This window comes from Lepeophtheirus salmonis, chromosome 11 (genome assembly GCF_016086655.4).
Source record: "Lepeophtheirus salmonis chromosome 11, UVic_Lsal_1.4, whole genome shotgun sequence".
NCBI lineage: Eukaryota > Metazoa > Arthropoda > Copepoda > Siphonostomatoida > Caligidae > Lepeophtheirus > Lepeophtheirus salmonis.
In genome coordinates, this window is record NC_052141.2 from 6,479,042 (window position 1) to 6,502,290 (window position 23,249).

The 23,249-nt window shown below is 34.6% G+C and overlaps 1 protein-coding gene across 1 annotated transcript in view; it reads right to left on the minus strand.

Annotated features, from left to right (window-relative positions):
• The window catches only part of LOC121126317 (uncharacterized), a 79,289-nt gene extending 75,725 nt beyond the window's left edge, over positions 1-3,564 (minus strand). The window contains exon 1 of the mRNA XM_071891752.1: positions 3,145-3,564. Within this exon, the coding sequence (XP_071747853.1) occupies positions 3,145-3,446 (302 nt within the window). The 5' untranslated portion in view covers positions 3,447-3,564. The remainder of the gene's footprint in view (positions 1-3,144) is intronic.
• Positions 3,565-23,249: the final 19,685 nt, after the last annotated feature.

Consider the following 23,249-nt stretch of genomic DNA (forward strand, 5'->3'; position numbering starts at 1 on the left):
GGAATATATAGGCATGGTATGAAAAAAAATTTAACATCAAGTACAGTTTTTTTTTTGTTTACTTCATAATACTATCTTTCTATAATTTACAATTTACTATAATAGTATAAAATAGGATATGAACTGCATACGGGAGGGAGAATAATTCCCAGCACAGCGTTGTGCAAAATCTGTGGTACTTGAAACAGCGTTATGCGAGTACCTTCTGTAAAGAGCTTTTTTATTTATACAGGATGACTTTTTGATACACAACCATTCAAAACCACTGCGTTCCATAGTCTGAGAACTACTGCAGTAAAGAAAATATAACAGAAAAATTATACTTGCATTTGAATAGGGCCTAATACTTATGGGGGAGGAGGAAAAAATTGAGAAATCACTGAAAATAAGCCTGAACATTTATTTCTTGTATAACTAAAAGCAAGGTCATATATTCATCCTTATTAATAAAGCAAAGCTTATCCCTCTATCTGTGAAGGACTCATTTTTAACAATGAGCGTGTGAAGGTAAAGGCTCAGTGCCTCATATTAAAAAAAATGAAAGAGGAAAGTACATTTGTAATATATAAAATAATGAATATGACTTTAAATAATGTGTAGCAACGAGCGTGAGTACTTAAAGCTCAGCGTGACATATTAAAAAAGAAAAAGAGGGGGATTATTTATGTTTAAATTTGCAAATCCTCTGCATTTTTTAGCGTGTTGTTGTTGTTGTTGGTAACCTGAACAATGTTTTTGTTAATTTTCTCCAGCTGTTGGAGTTATCATATTCTTTCCTTTTGGAGGAGAAAACATATCAGTATTGAGTAATTAGGTCTGAGTGTCCTCATGAAAAATGTATCGTAAGACTAAGATTAGTTTAGGAGTTATTTTTATATTAATAAAGCAAAGTTTTCCTCTTCACTGATGCATAATAACTCCGAGTAAGGCTGGGTACTACAGCTGGTATTTAATAATTTAAAATTAGTCTATGCTAAAGCTAAAATTAAATAAATAAAAAAGTATTAAAAAAATTCGGAGTTAATAAAAAAAAGTCATTATTTTTTATATATTAGTTAATCAAATTTAAAAGTTGTCAAACTTAAGACAAAAAAAAAAATCTACAAATTAAACTCTGTAAAAAACAAACAAAGTATCACCAATATTTACATACACATGTTTGTGTGAAATTTGAGCCAGATTTGTGCCCGATCATTTAGCTACTAGGAAATTTTGCTCCATGACATATTCGCCGCTTTTTTATGTTTTTATATGATAAGTTCGAACTTTACCTTAAGTATTTACTGCTGCATCTCAGCTATAGATCAAAAGAAGTAAAAATCGGGGTGTTGAAATAAATAAGCAACAGTGTATACAAGGACAAAAGTGTAAGAGACTCGGATTTGGGATAAGTAGTTAATCTGGAAAGGACTCACTGACTAGTAAAATATTATTCATGACTATGGTCTTGTCTGAAGGTTGAATAAATGTAAGACACTCCGTAGATAAGGACGATGGAGTAAGGAGTCAAGGATTTGGGATCAGAAGTCTATTTCGAAAGGACTAAGTGACTAGTGGCACCTTACTCAAAGTGATGATCTTAGTTGAGCCTTCAAGAAATGTAAGAAACTTCAACGATGGAGATAAAGGAATGTTTTCAACATTAGTGAAGACTCCTGAGATCATGATTTTGAGGAAGGGACGACTAGTTAGTCAGTCCCTTCAACCCCAGAAACGTGACTCCCTACTCCTTCTTCCTTGATAAGACTATTTCTTCTTCATTCCATGCCTATACTCTTTTTCTACTCTGGATCTATTGGATAGATACAATAGTTAAGACTAAAGGAAAAAGTTCGAACCGGGGATGTGTCCTCCCTACAATTTCAGAACGAGTTCCGGCCCTGACTTGAACTTCAAGACAGAGTCCCGATTCCGACATGACATTCAAGATCCAGTTCGATTATGCATATTTACAAAAATTATTTAATAAAAAAACATCAAATAACTATTCACAAACCCCAGTTTGCCCTTAAGAAAAGGATTGCAATCGTGAGGTCAGAGTGCACTACACATAACCTTTAGGTTTCCAAAAAGGCACGCCCCTGCATGAATAGAAACGTACTATTCAGCATCAGACGGACGAGGAACTTCATAAACTTTTATGAATAAGACAAAACAGAAGAACATGGGACTTGCACTAATTTTAGACAAGTCTATGAAAGCATCGTCAGTCTGCGAGTCCATGAGTCCAAGTTCCAGTCCACATCCCTTGTTATAAGTAGTGTTATGTCATTCCTTATTTCGTCGGTCCAGTTCAGTCGTAGGACCGGTCCTATTAGCCCTTGGGACCGGACATTAATAATATAACTGATTAAAAATTAATTAATAAAGTTTAGTGACGACAACAAGTAACAAATTTTATAAGTTTTAGGACTGATATGTAGGGTTAAACCGTACCGAGACTGAACTGAACAGGACTGCAGTTTTTCAGTCTTAAATAAGGTCCAACACAATACTATTTTTAACAGGTGAAGTCCAAATAATGCATACAAAATCAGCTAAATGTACAAATAATAATGTAGGAAAAAAAAAATGGAAAATACAAAAAAAAGCAAAATAAGGCCGTAATTAACCAATATGACTCATATTCTCAAACACTGGGTTCTTCTTGAGAATCTTCTCCAGCTTGTGGGAAAACTTGGTGATGGTCCGACTCTCACGGACCTTCTTAAGGATGGAAAAGAGGAAAGAGGGAATCTTTCCTCGAGGTGAGTGATGTTCTCCCTAAGGACCTTGAAGTTTGACTTATTTAGGGGAGGTCTTGGGGAAAAGAGGCAAATGGATTGTAAAAACCTAAATTGCATTGGCGGCAAAATGGATCAGATAAATGGGAGTTGAGAACCTAAGAGACAGACTTGGTTTTGGAGGGCAAAACTTAGAGAGAGATTGCCCTAGTACACATTTTCTACAAAAAAAAAAATTAAATAAAAGCCAAAAATGCAAATAAATCTTATTTACATAATCTGGACATGACTAGTGATAGTCCATAGTATTAGAACATAAAAAGACCTCAAATATTTCATGCAGCAAAAATGTACAAGAGGCAAAAAATGTCGCAGCAGAATTACCTTAGACCGCCACTGGTTGTATAACCCAACTACATACCTGTTGTTATCCAGTGGACAAATGGTTATGGAGGGAAAGGGTATTTCTTCAATGGCAAGTTGTGCCACGGACGTGACTACCGGAGTCTCTTGCCAGGCCTTGAAGGAGTTATTAATGATAAACCCCGAAGACACAATCCCTGTTATAACAACTCCAACCCAAAAAAATCGCCAAAAGTTGTTTGTATTCTCTGTCCAAAAATACGTTCCATGGATCGTAGAGGACTCGCAAAATTTCTTAAAAACGGTAAAGAGATGAGAGTTGCTGTAGGAGTCATCGTCTTTTTTATTTTGATTACTCATGTTGTGATGATCTTCATCGTCTTATGCGCACTGAATAATCTCTGAATTGTTTTGAAGGTTTCTACATAAATAAAAATATATATAACTATATTAAAAAGCTTTGTGACATTTTGCATCTGACTACAAAAGAAAAAAGGAGTTGCTTCTTGGAAACTTGGGTGGAGTAATTTCAGCTTTCTTAAATCTATTCACAAATATGATTTTTTTTATGTATCATTTTTACTGATCAAATGTCAAGTGAGCGATAATAGTATATACAGTCCCCCATGAATAATAAGTAATCTACCAGGAGGGATAATCAATTATTAAAAAGATAATAATTATCAAACGATGTTTGATCGAAAAGAAACCGGGTTATTATATTTTCGAACTCAATAATGATTCGATTTGCAAATTTATGTTTTCATTACGTGTGTACACATGTCATAGTAAAATCCTTGTGTATCTTAGGTATTTAAATAATAAGCCTATACTGCCTTCTGTTTGTTAGACCTATTATCTGGTACTAAGAAAACTCTGTGTAAGATTCCTCTGGAGAAAATTGCCATTTAGGAAAATTGACCGTATTTTGTTCAAACATTATAATGAATAATAACACTTTATTAATGTAATAAATATTATTTATGAAAAATATCTAAATATAATTGTTTGTTCCATCCTTCAAGAGTAAGTAATATACAGGGAGCGGGGATCAGATTGTCGCCTACTTTAAACCTTGATAACTTGAAGACGACATTATCAAATAAAAAACCGGTTACCAAATAGGAAAGCTATTCTTGTCAGCTGACGATACGTAGTTCAGCTAGCATCATGCCGTCATCATATGAGGAGATAAAGAGCTATAAGTGGAACGAGGAGCTTTCGAGGTCCGCCGTAGTCATGCCATTGGTTAATAATGGAGTTGAAATCTCCAATTCAACGATTGCTTCAACCTTAGGAGTGAATTTATGGACTGTTCAGCGTATCCGTAAGAAGCTAGAGGACACCTGGGATGTTGATGCCACCATAAAGAGGGCACCCAAGGAGGAGGGCGCCGACAGGAAGGTCAGGGACACCGACTTTGTCGACAAGCGGAAGATGATGGTTGAGGATGACCCTACCAGGTCCATAGAGTGGCTGAGGCAGGCCCTGGGTGTGGCAACAGGACTCAGCACCCTGCCATGTGTCCAAAATCTCCATGCAGTGGTTAACCGAGAACTGTTATGACGTCGTAACCAAGGATTTTTGGCCTCCTAACTCTCCCGACCTTAATCCTTTGGACTATTTTGTCTGGGGCTATGTTTAGAAACATACCAACAGACATCCCCATTGCACCAAGGCCAGCCTGATGGACTCCATCAAGGAGGTATTCGGCAACATGGACATTGAGATGGTCAGAAGAGCCTGCGGCCGGTTCAGAGGCCGTATTGAGGCTGCTATTGAGGCCAACGGTGACTATATCGAATGAGTGGCTACTCTATACCTTTACGCTCGTCAAAGTTTTGATTTTCAATAAAAAAGTTAAAAAATGTATATTTTGTGTTGTTTTTTGTAGAAAAATATTTTGGCAACAATTTGATCCCCGCTCCCTGTAATTGCAATACATTTTCTTTGCAATTTTTTAAATTCTATCCAATCTTCTAAGAAATGGATCGAGAGGATTGATAAGGAAGGATGAATAAATAGCTTAGAGCCTCTGAAAATATGGTTGAATACTCTTTGCCCTCAGATTGGCACGGAGTTAGTGTGAGATTGTTAAAAACCACCGCCAATATATCCAAGGAACCCCTTTTATACCTCAAAATAGTTTAAGCTCTCTGTTTGCAAATTGAAAACCACATTTTTTCTTTGTTTTTACGCCATTTAACTCTCTTTTTTATGGATGTTATGTTACTTGGAAAGTCCATTATTTGTATTTCAGTAGTCATAGTGATAAATGTTTTTTACTTTAATTTTGTTAGGTGGACACTTAATTTTAAATTACTTTTTTTTCTTTTGGGAAAGGTTAGAGTATCTAACCTATTTCTTTTGGAAATGATTTATATAATCCCGTGAGTGAATGGTAAATCAAAATAAAATTTTAATAGTTATAATTTTGTTTTTACAAATATCTATATTTTATAAATTCTAACATAAAATAATTCAATAAATTTATTACAATAATTTCTAAAGACCTAAAATGAATGCTAATTGTTTGGTAAATCTTTTAAGTATATAATTTTATCATCACATTTGTCATATTTTCTAACAATACTGATAAAACGCTTATTATTTTCTATATATTTTTTATTTTTAGAAAATATGACCTCTATCGGGTGTTATGGATCCAGGGGTACCCCGTGTAACCTGAGGGCTATTTTTATATATTAGAGGGGTCCGTTCATGTTATGGTTCGGTGGTGGTGTTTAACTATCCCACGCTGCCCGGGACCCCAGCCAACCCTACTCATTTGAACAAGTTTGTGGTTTTAGAGGGGCTCCTTGCATATATGGGGCAGAGAGCCCTAAGCTATTTATTCCCCCCTCTTACTCACACTTGAAGGTACTTTCTTGGGCGATGGAACAAACAAAAATGTTTAAATATTTGCTATAAATATTATTAAACAAATTTATAATGTGTTGTTATTCATCATGAAGTTTGAATAAAATACGGGCAATTTTCCTAACTGGTAATTTTGATTCATAGCAATTTTCTCCAGTGCAGTTTTTCTGTGAACGCTATTATCCACATGTGAACAACCACCGTATTTTAATATAATTATAATAAAAACTATTTAGATAAATTAGATAACTAATTAGTGGGGATTAAGTGAAGTTACTTTGTTTGTTTACCAATAGAGCTTAAGACTAATTATCAAAGGAAGCATATCTGAAAAGCATCTTTTATTCTATGGAGTCGAGGCAAAAGTCTGAAAAACATGTGGAGAATAGGTTATAAAAATAAGGGCAGTATAGTTTTTGTTTTTGAACTTGTTGGATTGGAAAAAGTAGGGGTTCCGCAGGCCGCAGGATTATATTTGGGGTGGGGGAGGGCTTTGTTTTTGGAATTTCTTTGAAAAAAGTTTAAAAATCCAGCTATTCACAAAAAATTAATTTTTTATGGAATTTTTTTGAAAAATTAAGTTCTTTGGAACAAAATTTCAAAAATTAAAATTTTAAAAAATCCTCAACTTTTCAAATAAAATTTAACTTTTTGAAATAAGATTAAAAAATTAATTTTTATGGAAAAAAAGTTTAAATAATTAAATATTTTGGATACAAATTTCAAAAATAAAATTTCAAATATTCAATTTCTGGAAAAAAAAAAATTAATATTAAATTATTTCCTAAAAAAGAAAAGAAATCATTCAAAAAATAAAATTTAAACCTTTTTTCGCGTAATTTTTTTCATCCTGAGTAAAAAATATCTAATTTTGGGCCCCTCCAGCCCACTCCCTGTGGGCATCCCTGAAAAGTGTCTTTCTATATGGGACAATCTCACAAATGGAAGCTAAAACCCCTAACATTAAAATCTATCTTCTACAAAACCTCGAAAATTTACTTTTTTTTTAAATCAAAAATTAGCTGTAAAGATCTTTCTGCGATTTGCTGACGCATGGTCTAGTACATCAAATATACCTTGAAGCCTTGATTTGAAGAGGAGATGATATTTTTCTTTCAAAAGGTACTCCGAGTTATGTAAATATGCTCTTATAAATATATTATTTTGAGTTCATTGTTAGTAGAGAAAAAGTCTTGTAGTGTTTATGAGTCATTTTATGAATGCCAAGACAATGGACAATGCTGCACTATCATTGTGTGAGTCTACAGATGTAAGTATAAGCAAGGCCAAATTATGGCTATAACATGTTGTTTATACTTCGATTCCCTGCTTGTTTGTACGAACCTAGTTAAAACATATTTCCTTTCACCCCCCTCCCAATAATAGTATAATTAATGAAAGATCCTAATAAGAGGAAGTGGGATGGATCTGTCGGAAACCATTCTCATCATCCTTATTCTATGTAAAGGGGTTTGTTTTGTTTCCATCCTTAACCCCACATAGGTAGCTATGAAAAAGATGCAGGGCAGACTGAATTAAGTTGTTGAGGAGAAGGGTAAGTTGGATTTTAGAAAAAATGGAAGGGGAAAAAAATTGAGAAAATTATTTTATTTTGTGGTCAAGAGGCTAGACTTTATTCATACATTTAGACGTTCAATTATAAGCTTCCATAAAACATAACAGTGCCCGTCATAAGCATTTACACAAAGGTAATGTTAGGTTAAAACGACTTCATGAAAACAACATGTCCACATAATGCAAAATGCAGATATAAGTAACATCAATAAAAACTATAAAAATGATTAAATTAAGGGCCTTTTTTTTCTTTTTTTTTTTTTGCTACTTTGATTGACATCTCCACCATTGCTAACATATTTTTGAGGGTGGTATCGTTTTGAATATTTCTTAATAATGTAAGGACTTTTCCTACTTTGTTTCCAGTGAATTGAGCCAAGAATTCCTACCAAAATTATGGACCAAATTATCCACTACCTTTTAATATAATTATTTTAGTGCTCTACGGCTCCAAAAAAATATGGTCTGTTATCTCCTTCATGTCTGTGCAGTAAATAAAGAGCTGATATAATTGTGTCAGGGAAAAATGGCCAAATTCTTTGAAATATAAAATATATATTAAGATAAAAGAAAATTAAACAAACACAACAGCGTTTTGAGTGGAAGAAGTGTTAATTACTTAATTCTCTGTTATCCCTTATAATATCATTAGACATGATTGCTTATTCATATTGGACCAGACTCATGGATTTACAAACAAACATAATCAATATATCAGACCAGACCAGTGATTTCTTCTTTGTTATGTTCCAGGATGTGTCAGACAAAGAGGTATTTGGCTGTAACGAGAGACGGAGAACATTAAAGTCCAATGAAGTGAGTATCGAATCTACAAATACTAAATTTAAATAATACATTAAAGTGGTGATCATAAATGGCGTTACTAAAGACCTATTGCTTATAGCATGCTCACTGCAGAGCTCTAACAGAAGAATTTGGACAATAGGTAAGCCGTCTGAGGTCATATAATTATTTGTCTGCCGTCGTTAATTTTGGCCCTTATGAAGATTATTTGAATATAAATTTACTTTTTCAAAATTATACATAAACATTCATTTAGGGTTGGGAGCTCTATCAAGATATGCACTTTTTTTTACCCTCTTTAAAGAGAACAAAACCTGAAATACGGTCCATTTTTTTCAGATGGTTACGTATCTGTATCATATTTAGGTTTCATATCGATACAGAAGTATCCATTTGATACGGAACAGCACGGCTCTATTGAGAATGTTTTATCATAAATTTGTTATACGGAACGATAGAACATTCGCAAACACGTTCTGATGATTCTGAGCAGTGTTTGGCCATGTTTAAAAGTAACAAAACGGAATTTTTGCATCTGTATAGGACAATGTATCCATCACTTCACTCCGAATCAAAACAATCATCATCTGAGTGATCAGCAACCCGTGAACCTCGTCCAATGCACCCAAGAGTACAACAATCAGATGGAAGGTTTATGGTATCGATATTTCTGCATATGTGTGGCACAATATTCATAGACAATCTTGAGAAAGGAAATACCATTAACATTGAATAATATATAGCGTTATTACAGCGTTTGAAGGACGAAATTATGGGAAAACGGGCCCATTTGATGAAGAAAAAAGTGCGGCTTTACAAGGATAATGCACCGTGGCACAAGTCAATCAAAAGAATGGCTAAAATACACGAATTAAACTTCGAATTGCTTTGGTATCACCGTAATTTACAGATACGGCTTACAACGACTCCTGTCTGTTTGACAATCTCATAAAAAAAAATTGAAAAGAAACTGAGGACTATTTTTCAGTCAAAAGATAAACAGTGCAATATAGAAATGGCTTTGAAAGGTTAGAGCACCTTGGTAATGATTGTGTTGCTTTTAATGGAGATTATATTAATGAATAAAGACAAGTTTGAACACAATAAAATGTATTTTCTTTGATAAGCCCTGAACTTTTCACGCAATGAGTTAAATGGGTAATTTATATATACCTTCCAATAGTCAGAGAAGGAACTAGCAGAGCCATTCACCATTTTAACCCTTTAACCCCCTCCACAACCGTTTGGTAGAGGACATTTTGTGTCACCATATCTTCGAAATATGCATAGAAATATATTTTCTTTTATCCGAACGTGATTGTAAAAACTCCTTCAACATAACCCCGTCTCCCCTACTTATTTCTTCCAAAAGGGGGGTGATATTACATATAATCATATAATATCCTTTATATTTTATCTGATTGTTCGTTTCATTAATATCATTATACAATTCATTATTTTTTTATTCTTATTATACTTGGAACTGAAGGTAAGTAGACTCCTCGGGATGTTGAAAGGATCTCCAATATCTGTCCTTCAGGAGTTGTATCTGTCTTAAAATTAAAGGCGCATTTCGTGGTGGGGGATTAGGGGTAGGAGTTCAAGTACTTAAAAGAGTATTACCCTCCGTGAGTTAAATGTATTTGGGAAGACTTCAAGTCAATTCTCCAGGACACAGGGTCTTCTGCCCAATATTCCAGGACAAAATGTCTTCTGGGCTCAAAATTTTAATTTTGTCAAACAAACTCAGTTCTGTTGTGAGCTTAGATAAAGCCTCTGTCTTGATTCAGATCATTGCCTTATTCAAATTGTTTTCCGATTTTGTAACTTTGTAATTATACTTTGCTCAGGTAACCACCAACAACAAAACTTGCACAATAAAGAATATTTGAATTTTTATCACAACATTATCTGCTTAATTAAAAGTAATATGCTTTGCAATCTTTCTACCGAATAGAAACCAAAAAAAAAAAAGGCCAAAAACAGTTAGTACTTGGTTGTTAGCCATTTTTTTCTAACTATAGCATTATTCTTCAATATTTGTTGTGGATTGTTCATGGCTGAAATATAACTAATAATAATTCAACAAAAAATAGACAAAACATCGACTAGACAAAACGTTAATCGTAGAATATAAAATAATAGGCTCCTCCAAATGGTGTTGTGATATAGTCTATTCAGACATTTTCCGTCTGAAATATACCCCCGTCGTTACTCCTCCTTGATATACTACCAGTAAGGCCCCTTCCAACCCCATTATACAACCCGAATGTCGGTACTGTTTTAGTGCACGCCCTGACCCCAAAATGGGATGAAAACCACTGCCACAATTTAAGTATCCACTAAAAGCCCCTCATAACCCCACATTTACACTCCAAATGTCAGAATTTATATTTTATATGCTTAAGAAAATGATTGAGTAAATAAAAATATTTAATATGTCTTAACGTTATAACTATTAATTTTTGAGGAGAAAATTGGGGTATTGAGAGGGGCCCTTAAAAGTAATTTAATTAACAGTTTTGGGTTGCATCTCATTTTGGGGCCTGGTGGTATTCGAAATAGCCCAAATTTTGAAGTATAAATGGGGCTGTTTGAGTGTTTCTGACTTTTGGTGGGGTAAATATCTCGGGTGGGAAATGTCTGGAGGTACATTTCGCTGACACTGTTTTTCATATATTGAAATGTAATATTTTCCTGTCAACATTCTATCGGTTGACGTTTTGTACGGTACCATTCTAGCTTGATTATGTATTGCCGGCCCACATACTAACTATTTCAGCTTCCTTTCAACATTTTGTTCCCAAAACATCTCTTTTAATAGTTATCAACTTGTTGCAAAAACTATACAACGTACAAACATCAATACCATTCTAGTACAAAGTATTCTTTTATGTAGTCTATTGTCAGTCCTTATTTATTCTATCCCGCTCAGTGCATGCATTAGATAAGCCCTATCAGTCCTGAGAACCGGTCCTTCGGAATTGTCAGTAGAACTAATTAAAAAAAGAAAAATTAAAGTTTAGTCAAATCATCAAAGCTCGATCATTATATGTTCTAGAATTGAACTGGACGGGGCTGAAGTCTTCAGTCCTAAATGAAGGTCGACAAAGCACTAATTTCAAGACAAATTCAACAGTTTATTGCCACTGTAGAATTTCCCTTGTTAATTCAGTTAAAAGGGGTAATTCATAGACGGCGCATATTTAGTTATAGAGTCGTAGTCAAGCATGGATTATCCCAGAGAAGGATATCCACCAATTAAAATGTATTTTTACATGCTAGTTGTCTAAGTATTCCTTTCTTATTTTCAGAAACTTAATATGTATACTTACTCACTTGACTATACTATGGATAGATAAGTTAATAAATTATTTTGAGAGATGTTACACCCTTAAATTTATTAAACTTTATATTTTAATTTATATGAGAAGGGCGGATCGGGGCATTAAAGGGGGATGTACAACAGGTCATCCGGGTGATGAAAAAACAGAGAATATGCAAGTTATCTTTTAATCCCAAGAAGAAATAAATAGATATAGATAATTTAATAATTTATAAAAGATTATACTTATCCTTCAAATACCAGGAAACCATTAAAGCTGAACTTCTTAAAATAAGTGTGGGTGATTTATAATAAATTTATTATAAATATAATCTGAATTCAGAATGCTGATTTAGTCATAGTTTCCGTGACAAAGCAAATATCATGTCTTTGTAAATGAACTCTGTATTCATAAGAAATTTTTTTTATATAAATTTTTATAAGAGAGTAGCAAGGCTACCATGGTATTTCATTTGATCAGCTACAAGCAGCTGTGGCAAAGGGGCAGAAGGAAATAAATAAGGAGTCATATAGACAAGAAGGACTCCAAACCTATCCTCAATTCGACTCCGAGTCCAACAAAGACGTACAATTACCGAGAGGTCTATTAAAATCTAAACACTTTGAATTTTAAACTTCAACAAAATATAATTGATTCATTACCAATAGAATTTTGAACAATAATCAATAATAAGAATAAATGGTTGAGCTCTCTTAATCAATAATGTAGCCGCCCTGAGCGGCAATTATGGCTTCCCGCCGGCAGCGGAAGGCTTAGCACCTGCTACGGATGTAGTCCTCTGTAATGAAGTCTCAGTGCTGGCTGATAGTGGCATTGAGGCCCTTGGTGTTTGTACATGTTGGGTCCTTGACATGCACCCAAAGGGTGCTGTCGAGGTAGTTGGCATCAGGGATGTAGCGGGGCTAACAGCGTTCAAAAAAGCATTCCAAAGTTATTGAAAGAATCATTCAAAAGAGTCTTAGACCGGAGGAAAGGATTTTCTTTCATTGATGGTGTCAAAAGCTGCCTCTCCACACTCACAAGGCTCTTACCACCAATTATTTTAAAGCTCTCTGGACAATCTGGTGTGACATCCCAAGATCTCTTGCGGGTCCTCATGGACTTGAGGGAATTTCCTGGTCAATTTTCTTTAATTCCTCCGAGGCCAGTTGACCTTTTTGACAAAGCTCTTCTTCCTTTCTAACGTTTTAGACTGGATAACAGCGTAGATGGTGGTCATGGAGACGCCCAACAGCTTGGAGTGCGCAAATAGAAATTCGTCAATCATGTTCCAGTGTCATTTTCTCGACTTGTGCGTAAGCTAGAGATTCAGGTTTGTTTTGTTGTCTAACTAATCACTTCATCTTAATTGATTATTGAATTATTTAGTGTTCAGATTTCAATGCATCACCCCTATTAACTCAGCAACAAATCCTTAAGCTTCCTCTCCGTCATTCATGAGCACATGCACATGTTCATTCAGGTTTGGAACATATCAATGATATGTCATATATCGGCGTAAAAGATTGTTTACTCCTCAGGATAAAATAATAATGATATCAGCTTAGGAAATGTAAATTCAGACCTTGGTTGCCCACTGCAAAAACTGGACTGATAAAAATGCAAGTCATGATTAGCATGAATGATTATACTTATTTAAGGCGTTTTGTTCTACGAGATTTTTTGCTCCAGAGCCTACGTCAGCACCCAAAAACTTGAACAAATCTTCATCTTGTATGAAAAAGGTCTATGAAAAGAGTTGAGGGAGTGTTAAGACCCCATTTATGGACTCTTACAAATCATTTTTTCTTTGTAATGGGTTTTAATACTATTCATCAAAATCCTTTTCTTCGATGTTCTTTTGATTCATGGTTTACTATGGTATTTTTGTATAATAATGGGCTTCGCCATATCAAATTACGATGCTCAGAATTCCTTGAATAGAAGTTGCATATTTGATAATCAAAGGATCCATTATACAAAGGGTTGATTCGTCTTCGTCCTCAGTGTCATCCAAGCAAACATGAGGAACAAAATTACATTCATTATTTATGACAGTTGGACCAAGAATAATTTGATCTCCCTACTTATTTATCGTCAAACTCATGGGGATAAATATTCGCTAAAGCTATGTTATACTCATCATTATTGATGTGGAGATCCTTAATTAGGACAGAGGTCCAGTCCATTTTTTGGTCCTGAAATACAGTAAAATGGATCCCTTGTTACGTGATTGACGGTTCTTCCTTTTATGAATATTCAGTTATATATTAAAGTAGAATCGATTACAGGGTGTTAAGATCATATTGGCGTTGCAGGATTATTTTTTTAACCACCAGAAGTATTGTTTTATCATCAAAGTTTAGGCAACAGCTGCTCCAAATATATAGAAAATTTAATTTACAAGGGAAGAACGGCGTTGCTCCGTCACAATGATTTATCCAGAACAGCATGGAGATTTGAAATCCAGAGGACCAACAAATCGCTGAAGATCGGCCCTGGGTCTGGCAACAAGACTAAGCACCTTGTCATGTCTCAGACAGATTGCTGAAGGGGTCAAGTGAGAACTGATATGACTTCATTTATGGAAATATGGGCCTAATATTCCGAAGCTTAATCTGGGCCTACGTTGAATCTGAAACAAATCGAACATCTCATCCCATCAAGGGCTCTTTACTTGCCTCCACCAAGGTGATAATAACCAATATACCAAGAAACTATTTTGTCAATGCCTGTTCCTCACAGCAGCCCCAGATCCATGCCGTGATCAATGCTGGAGGTGGATACATCAAATGAGCTTTTTTCAAACTTCATATGTACAATTTAATCCAATTTTCTACTAAATACCTAAAAAAAATGTGCACAATTTAAAGATTTTTGTATAATGCACCGATTTGATAATACCAAACTGTTTATAAGTGGGCGTTGACAAAACATCGAATAGACTAAACGTCGGCCAACAGATCATCGACTGTAGAATATAAAGAAATGAACTCCTCCAAATGCCGTTGTGATATACCCCATTCAGCCATTTCACCCCCGAAACATACCCCCACACCTACCACTCATATATTAACTACCAGTGAGGGACCTTACTATCTCGATTATACAACCCGAATGTTGGGCTGTTTTAAGGTACAGCCGTGTCCCAAAATGGGATGAAGGCAACCATCAGTGTTTAAGCAACCACTAAGAGCTCCTCACGACCCCTATTTACGCCAAAAATGTTGAAGCATTTTCGGGTACGTCCTGGCCCCAAAATGGTATGAAATCCAACGCCACTACCTTACTAACCAATTAGAGTCTCTCAACGCCCCTTATTTACAAATCAAATTTTGGGGCTGTTTTGTACGCCGCCAGGACCCAAAAATGTGATTAAACCCACCGCCACTATTTGCTCTTCCCTTCCATTTATACCCTAAGGGCCCCCCGAAATTGGAGGTTGTTTGGGGTTTCATCTCGTTTTGGGAACTGGCGATACCCAAAAGTACTTCCTGGAGATAAATTAAGGTCTTGGGAATGGTCTTTGATGGTAACTTATTTGATGGTGGTGGTTCCATTCCTTTTTTGGACCTGGTGATACATGTAAACATCCCAACTTCCGGGGTAAAAATGGGGGGGTTGAGGGGCCATTACTGTTCTGGGGGAGATGTCTCGAGTGGGAAATGTCTGCAGAGTAAATTTTGCAACATCGGAAAAAATAGTATCATAAAATATATGGAGCCATTCATTTTTTGGCCATTCTAAAAATCCCAATATTTACCTCAAAACACGGGGTCAGAATTAATAATTTTAAATTTCTTATTTTATATGTATAAGAAAATAATAAATTAAATAACACTATTTAGTATTTTTATGAAAAATTCCAAGTGCCCATAGGACAGGTCCTTAGACTGACTAGACACAACACTACTCATAATCTAAGAGACCCACAGACGATTTTAAGCTATCTACCGTGTCGTCTATTAACATCTGAACACTTTGAATTTTAAACGTCAGATATAATTGATAAAAAACACTGGAATTTAAAACAAAATTTATACTATAAATAGATGTGTATCTGAGCTCTCTTCATCATTAATGTAGAAGCACTTAGGGGCTACTATGGCTTCCAGGTGGTGTCAGAAGCCCTGGCACCTGCTGCACATGTTGGCATCTGTCGCGGTGTCCCAATGCTTGCTACAGTGGCTTTGAAGGACTCAGTGTTTGGATGAATGACACTGCAGGCCTTCAAAAAAGAAATTCAAAAGACTAATTCAAAAAGAGTATTGCACTGAAGAGATGGGTTTCTTTAATTGCTGGTGTCAAAAGGGGCCTTTCCGCCCACACAAGGCTCTTTCCACACACTTTTATAGCTCTCTGGATAATCTGGTGTGAAACCACATATATTTTGAATGGGCCCTCATGAATTTGAGATCCTCCGGGTGAAAGAAACCCATCTTCTCCGTAGCAAGACTCTTTTGAATGAGTCTTTAGAATACTTTTTTGACATTTCTGCTTTCCCCCCTCTCATGCCAACTCCCTCGACTACATCTTTTGGGTGTATGTCGAGGTATATAACTGCAGTGCGCGTCATTCTAACACCTTGGTCCTCCTCAAAGCCAAGCCACTGTAAACAAGAACTGGGACCCTATCACAAAGGGCCCCATCTGCAGTGTATGGTAGGCCTTCTTCCACCACCTGGAAGCCATCGTTGCCGCTAAGGGTGGCTAGATTAAGGATTAAGTGAGATCAGACACATATCTATTTATAGTATTAGTTTTGTTGAAATTAATCAATTATATCTATTTGAAGTTTAAAATTCAATGTGTTCAGATATTAATAGACCACTCAGTTATAGGATTTAAGTGACGCCATGATGCTAATTTATTCGTATAGTAGATTTTAAATGAAATATATGGGCTGAAAAGTCGCCGTCTTAACAAAGAAAACCCTTTTTTTTTTTGTTCAAAATTGGCTTTATTTTAAGTTCAGTCTTATTGATTTTTTCTACACTCATTGGGATTGATATTTTGGTCCAGACTATAATTTGAGATCATATTCTGAAATGCTATAGTTTACAAACCTTGTACCCATTTCTTTGTTATCAAATTATGAACCAATTTTTTCCGTTATCCACATGAGTTAGGAGTTGTATAAATATGAACTATGCAAAACATTTAACACATTTCAATTACGTTTCTTTTTTTAAATTCAATTTTTTTTTTTTAATTAACATTATATTTCGCTCTATGAAGTGGAGTCCGTATAACAAATTTCAAGCCAGTGTTTAGCTAGAACAGCATTTTTAACATCAAAAGCAGTGTAAAATTAGAAAAGGAAATTTTTTTTGATCCGTTGTTTTGGAAATAACGAAAGAAGACGTCATATTTAGGACAATAACTAACAAAAAAAAAAGAACAGATTGTCAATAATTTTGATAGCCGTCTTTTGAACTTTTCAGGCAATGTGTTATGTAACCTATTCCTAGACAATGATATAAATACAATTATCATTTTTCTAGCGTCCAGAAAAATGAACACTCTGCATTAATGGGATAAATCAACTATTTCCAACGTCATTTTAATCATGATTTAATCAGCATATCCTTTCATATAATTGTATTATGATTAACCAATTACATTTAAAAATTGACAACAGTTGGCCTGTTGACCACAGGATTGTCCTTCTAATACAAATTAAATGACGAAAGTAGAAACATGTCATCAAAAGATGTTTCATTGAATCATTGAATGTAATAATTAAGTTTCAAAGACATTAGGATAATTAAATAAACAGCACCACTTATTTTGAAATTAGAATTGATATTTTGTAATTATACTTGGACGTCTGTTTATGTACATTAAAACGAGTTTTGTCTGAAAAGTGTCCGATCTAACAAAGATACAAAAAAAAAATTCACATTTTATTTATTAATTTTTCAACATAGTCTTCCTATAACTTTACACAGTTCTTGTCCCAGCCATGCTCCCATTTCTGTAATCCAAAGAAATAGTACTCGGCGTTTTCTCTGCAAAAATAATATTGTTCACGAGACAAGTTTTTTTTTTTTTTGTTTTTGGCTGAATTACTCCGAGTTGAATTGATTTAGATACGTCAAATTTATACACAACAAGCCATTATCTGTATGATTAATGTTTTGAATCTATTACAAGCTTACACTCTAAAAAACAAACGTCTAATGACAGCTTGAACCTCGTGAACACTCAAACGACTTTTAAATAACAACTGTAAAAGTGCAAAATGGTGCATAAAAGTGTCGGGGAAAAAAAAGAGCAAAATGAGCTATTTTTGAGCGATTTCTTACAAATCCTATGTCTAATTATCATCATTACCTAAGGAACTGCTTTGTAACTCCAACAGATATATTACTCTGAGATGCTCATCATTGATATGAATATCCTTTTTACAATTTTCTTACGATCTCCCAAGAAATGAAAAAACTTATTTACAATACCCATCCTTTCCTCTGTTGTAATATAATCATCAAAATTTGATTGTAGTCTTGAAGATTCAACTCTTATGTCTGAACTTAAAATAAGTTCAGGGCTCATAAGACAATTGCAAACGATTTTTAATTCTTAAAAGTTGATTCCTACTAGGACTGGTACGATAATCTAAGCGTATGAGTCAGTACGAACCGTTGGTTATTTGGAAAAAGATTGGAGACAGTCGAAAAACCCCTTTTGCTTGATACAAATGAACCTGAAATTGCGAGGTATTGTGAAACTAACTTGGAAACATGGGGAAATGTATCTAAATTGTCTTGACAAAGTCATCTCTGAACTTTTCTCTGGCCCAGAAGTTCGTTATAAGTATCTGCTTTGAGACGTTCCTTCCTATATACAATAATAGTAGGGCTGACTTCACCTGTGATGGCCACAACCCCCAAGACCATCGTGGGGTGAATAAGTACCTATCACGATAAACAGTGATACGGCTGCACCAATGGATATGAGCATGGGGGGCATGCTGCGTGAGAAAAGCTTCAAAATTTCAATCCTTTGTTGCTCCATTTATCTCCTTCTCGCTTGTTATGTTTTTAATTGAGTCCAAAATCTATATAAGGTATCTTTAATCACAAAACCTATCCTTCACAGAGTTTACAGACAATTTGACAAATACATTTCTGATTTATTTAAATTTAAATTCAGTATACCACTATATAAAATTAACCCTGTAATAGCATTTTTGATATTATGGAACGGTGGTGTCGCTATCTCATTTTGGGGGGGGGCTTAAGCCCCTCTCCCAAGCAATGTGACCATATTATATTATTTTTCTTTTTAAGTAAGGGTAGATGTGTAACAATAAGGACTATGTTTTGCCAGTGTTTAAAAATAAAACAAACCAAAATCGACGTTACAGTCCAGACAATTCAAAGAATGTTGGAGAGGACATGAGAAAAGCTTAGCTTAGATCAGCTGCGATCAGATTATAACATTACATCTATATAGGTATGCACATACGTGTTATTGAAAGACATAAACATCCTATATGTATTGATCCCAATAAATATAAAATAAGATACTCTTGTTATTTAGATACGAGTAGTATTTTAGGAATATTCGTTTTGAAATGTGATGTTGTTTTTTAGACGATGTCCAATGCATACATTTTATATATACGTCTAACTAAAGTACTTACAAATAAATATAGCATTTAATTGTATTTTACTTATTTCAAGTGTCATAGTTTCGTCAGACACATATATTAGACACCTTTAAATATTGTTATGTGAAGACTAAGAATGTGTGATTTGACTTTTGGAACATTTGATATAATTTGACCGTTATATACTAAAAACACATAGTAGAAACTTATTTCATGGTCTAAATACTTAGCGAATACATCAATGTTTTGAATGGAAGATTATTAAAAGTTAATCTGATAAAATTGTCACAGAACCTTTTTAGACACACACTTTAACATATTTCATAACGAAAATATCTACTAAAATATATTTTTTAATGTCACGTAACGTTTTTTTTTTTTTTTTTAAATAAAGGCTTCTCTACCCTACAGTTTATACAATAACTTCTCACAGAAATGACATAATCTGCCACCCTCAACCCTCACGTTCAATGTTAGTTTCGTAAAAGAGGTCATCACATACAATTCAAGGTTACCTTTTTATGTTTGGAAAAATGTGTACGAAATTCAATGTACCTATGTATGTTATAAAAGTGTGAGAAACGGTGTACTTCCTTGATTTTATAGCCTATTGTGAGAGACTTTTAAGTATCGGAATAGTGACACTTTTCTTTAATGATTATATATTTTTTCACATCTTAAGATATATGGATCAATGAACTACCTCCGGCACTTTTATGCTGAGTGCTCAGTTTTATTCTCGTTCGTATTATCTTTATTATTAAATTATACCTTGTAACAAATTTTAAATATATCTGGGATATTTTATTTTGACAATATTTAATGACTACTAGAAACTGCCTTTAGAAACCTATTCAAGTACTTCGAGTGACCTTCCTCTCTCCCTTGACTCTGCTGAAAATGTGAGTGAATGCATGATGGGATAACTTACAAGCCTGTTCACTGAAGTAGCCAAGTCCCCTTCTTCACACAGAAATTACTAATATATGGCTCAAGATCATTTGGATTTCTTGGAGTGTTGCCCCGCCCAAGCGCTGTGTAGGCTCTCCCAAAGCCAGTTGAACATAGTCAAGGTGAACTATTGATTCATTTAATGGTGAGAAAAAAATATTTCCTCTAAATGAAGTAATTAAACCCTTGGTTTTTTGTATTTTTTTAATTTTCCTACTCCATGGGATTTTGACCAAAAATTAAATTTAAAAAAAAGGTGTTTTGCTTCAACTTCCATGATTATAATATATTTATTATCTTTGAAATGGACTGTGGGTTTCATAGTCCAATCATCATTCTTATTTTAATCATTATTTAGAAACAAAGAAAATTAGAAATAACCATATTTGGTCCTTAAAACAAGGATATGAATACTTACATACTATACAGGGTGCGTTATTGAAAACTACTCATTTTTAATTAAGGATTTGAAAAATTTTAGTTTTTGAAACTAGGAGAGATACTGGGCAAGGACTCAAAAGTTAGACAATTTTAAAAGCCGTTTCCACTTATACACAACGTTATTTTGTGCCGTTTTCATGGTAATCTTTTGAATCAAAAGTTGTTAATTAAACAATTTTCTACACTTTTACAATTACCTTAGCTGGATGTTTGGTCCAGATGGTTCCCTCAACTTGAGCTCTTGATTCAGCCAAGAAGAAATCATTCTCCTTTCATAGCAGCGTCCACTGCCTTGTGTGCGAAGGAGATCGCACGCCCTCTGTCATTTTGCTTCTTGCTCGCACATTTTTGATCGCATAAAAACAAAGCAATCATCCAATCGTACTTTTGGTTAGTTCTTTCGAATGGCGCAAGGTACAACATTGTCATACTTTTAGAACTAAGCCCAGAGGGCATAGAAGAGGATTTTAATTTTTGAGTCCTCACCCTGTACATTAGCAAAAATTTTTATCGATGCTGGCAAAAATGTTGAACCTATTTCTGAACTTCCATGGTGCTTCCATCTACTTTGATTATGGTTTCGATGACCGTTGGAAGCATTGCCAGGTGATAATAATGTACTTGGGTCTCATGGTGTTCTAATACTCACCAACAGAAGCCTTAAGAGCTTTGAAATTCGGTCTCTTTAGGCCTGGCCTCGACATGCAGCAATAAGGAAAAGTGGAGCTGGTTGACATCTGGCGAGTATGGTAGCATTCATTGGGCAGGAATGTTTGTCTCTAAAAAGGAATGTGTAACCTTTGCTGTTTGTGCGGTGCACCATCCTGTGGAAATACCACATTAATTTTCTGAATCAACTCAGTCCTCAACTACCAGGGATGCATCTACACACCGTTTACATTCTTCTTATGTAATTGGTACAATGACAGCATAACAATAAGGGACTCATTAATAATGGCAACATTTCAGAGTTTGGACAGTGGTTTATCAATTCTTGGGGGGGGCATTGCAGTAGTCCGGCAACTAATAAATCAGCAGTCGGGAATTAATATTGTACTCTTTATCCCTTGGCAATTGAAAGTTCAGAACACTTCTTCGTCCAATGTCCGTCCGTGCGGCTAAGAATTAACAGAGTGAAGAAGATAGTTCAGAAAAAATGGAATTGCAGAATCACGAAGAGTGATTGGGTACTGTCAATGGCGTCAAGTTACCCAGAAAAATTCAAAATAACAGCCTTGATAACAGAAATATAGTCAGTCATTACGCAGTAAGGAAAGATATTACCCAGTACCTCAAGGGATGAAGAAGATGTCAAGAGATCAATATCAGTAATGGAGAGTTTTGATGAGAATGGGATACTGTATGAATATATATGTATAAATGAGTCGAGTGTTGAAATTAGAATAACTACGATCCTATTCATAACTACTGTGTCTGTATCCAACATAATTTTTTTGTCATTTCGTCATAGTTTGTTTTTTTAAATAGTGATTCTGTGAGCATTTTTATTAGTTGAAGTAATATTGGATAATTTAACTACTATTTTTATAATGAGTATTTTACGTGAATAAATTGAGGTCTTAAGAAAAACATGTATACGTAGTCAGTAGCTGTTGTGTCTCGGTTGTAGCCATTCTCTTAATGCTAAAACTGTCATTAATGTCCTTTTTAACGTTGTAAATAGTCTGCCTGCTTGCCTTAGCCAAGTTTCGGATCTATATTGCTCTGAGTTCAGCGCGTAGTAGAGAATGAATATGGATTATTTCGTCTCTTTGTGAGGCCATTTTTTTAAGAGGGAAGTGTCAATACACTCCAACTTGTCACTTGACGGGAGGAAAGATTAATTCCTCTCTTTGTTGAGTGACCAGATTTCAACTACGCACCCGGTAGTAAGAACTTTGTAAATCATCAGGACTCTTCATCTATCTAGGATCTCTCAAAAATCCTCTATATGATCCTACACATATTTATCTATGTAAATATGCATCAGTATTCAGATCTTTCAGGAGCTAAATGGCCCTTAAAAGATGAAAAAAGTAATTATCTTTTTCTTTCCTCAAAGATGGAATAATAATTATTCTTAAATACATATATTATATTATGTATTTTAAAAGGTTCACTCTAAAATGATTGTGGTAAAAAGGTTGCGGACATAATCATTGCTGTACATGATAAATGGGAGATAAAATTTTGTGTGGGTAATATCATCGTAAACAAATTTCATTGCAAGCAATATATATATATGATTGTGAGTAATTTCATAGTAAGATAATATTATCGAGTCCAGTTTCTTTGCAGTTATATTATATTCGGGTAGTCAAACTATTGAATAATAACCACAATTCCACTACAGCTTCTTCCTCGAGCATCATTGACCCCTTCTAATATCCAAAAATGCACACAGCCATCCAGATGTACAAGTGAATTGTATGGCCCTATGGCAGTTTATACTCCATTAATGCAGCGTTTCTCTGAGGCAAGTACCCCTTTTTCTACACTATAATTAAGGTCGATAATTTTGGTAAGGATACAAAAGTGTGCGAACAGGAGAAAAGAAATACTATTGGTATCA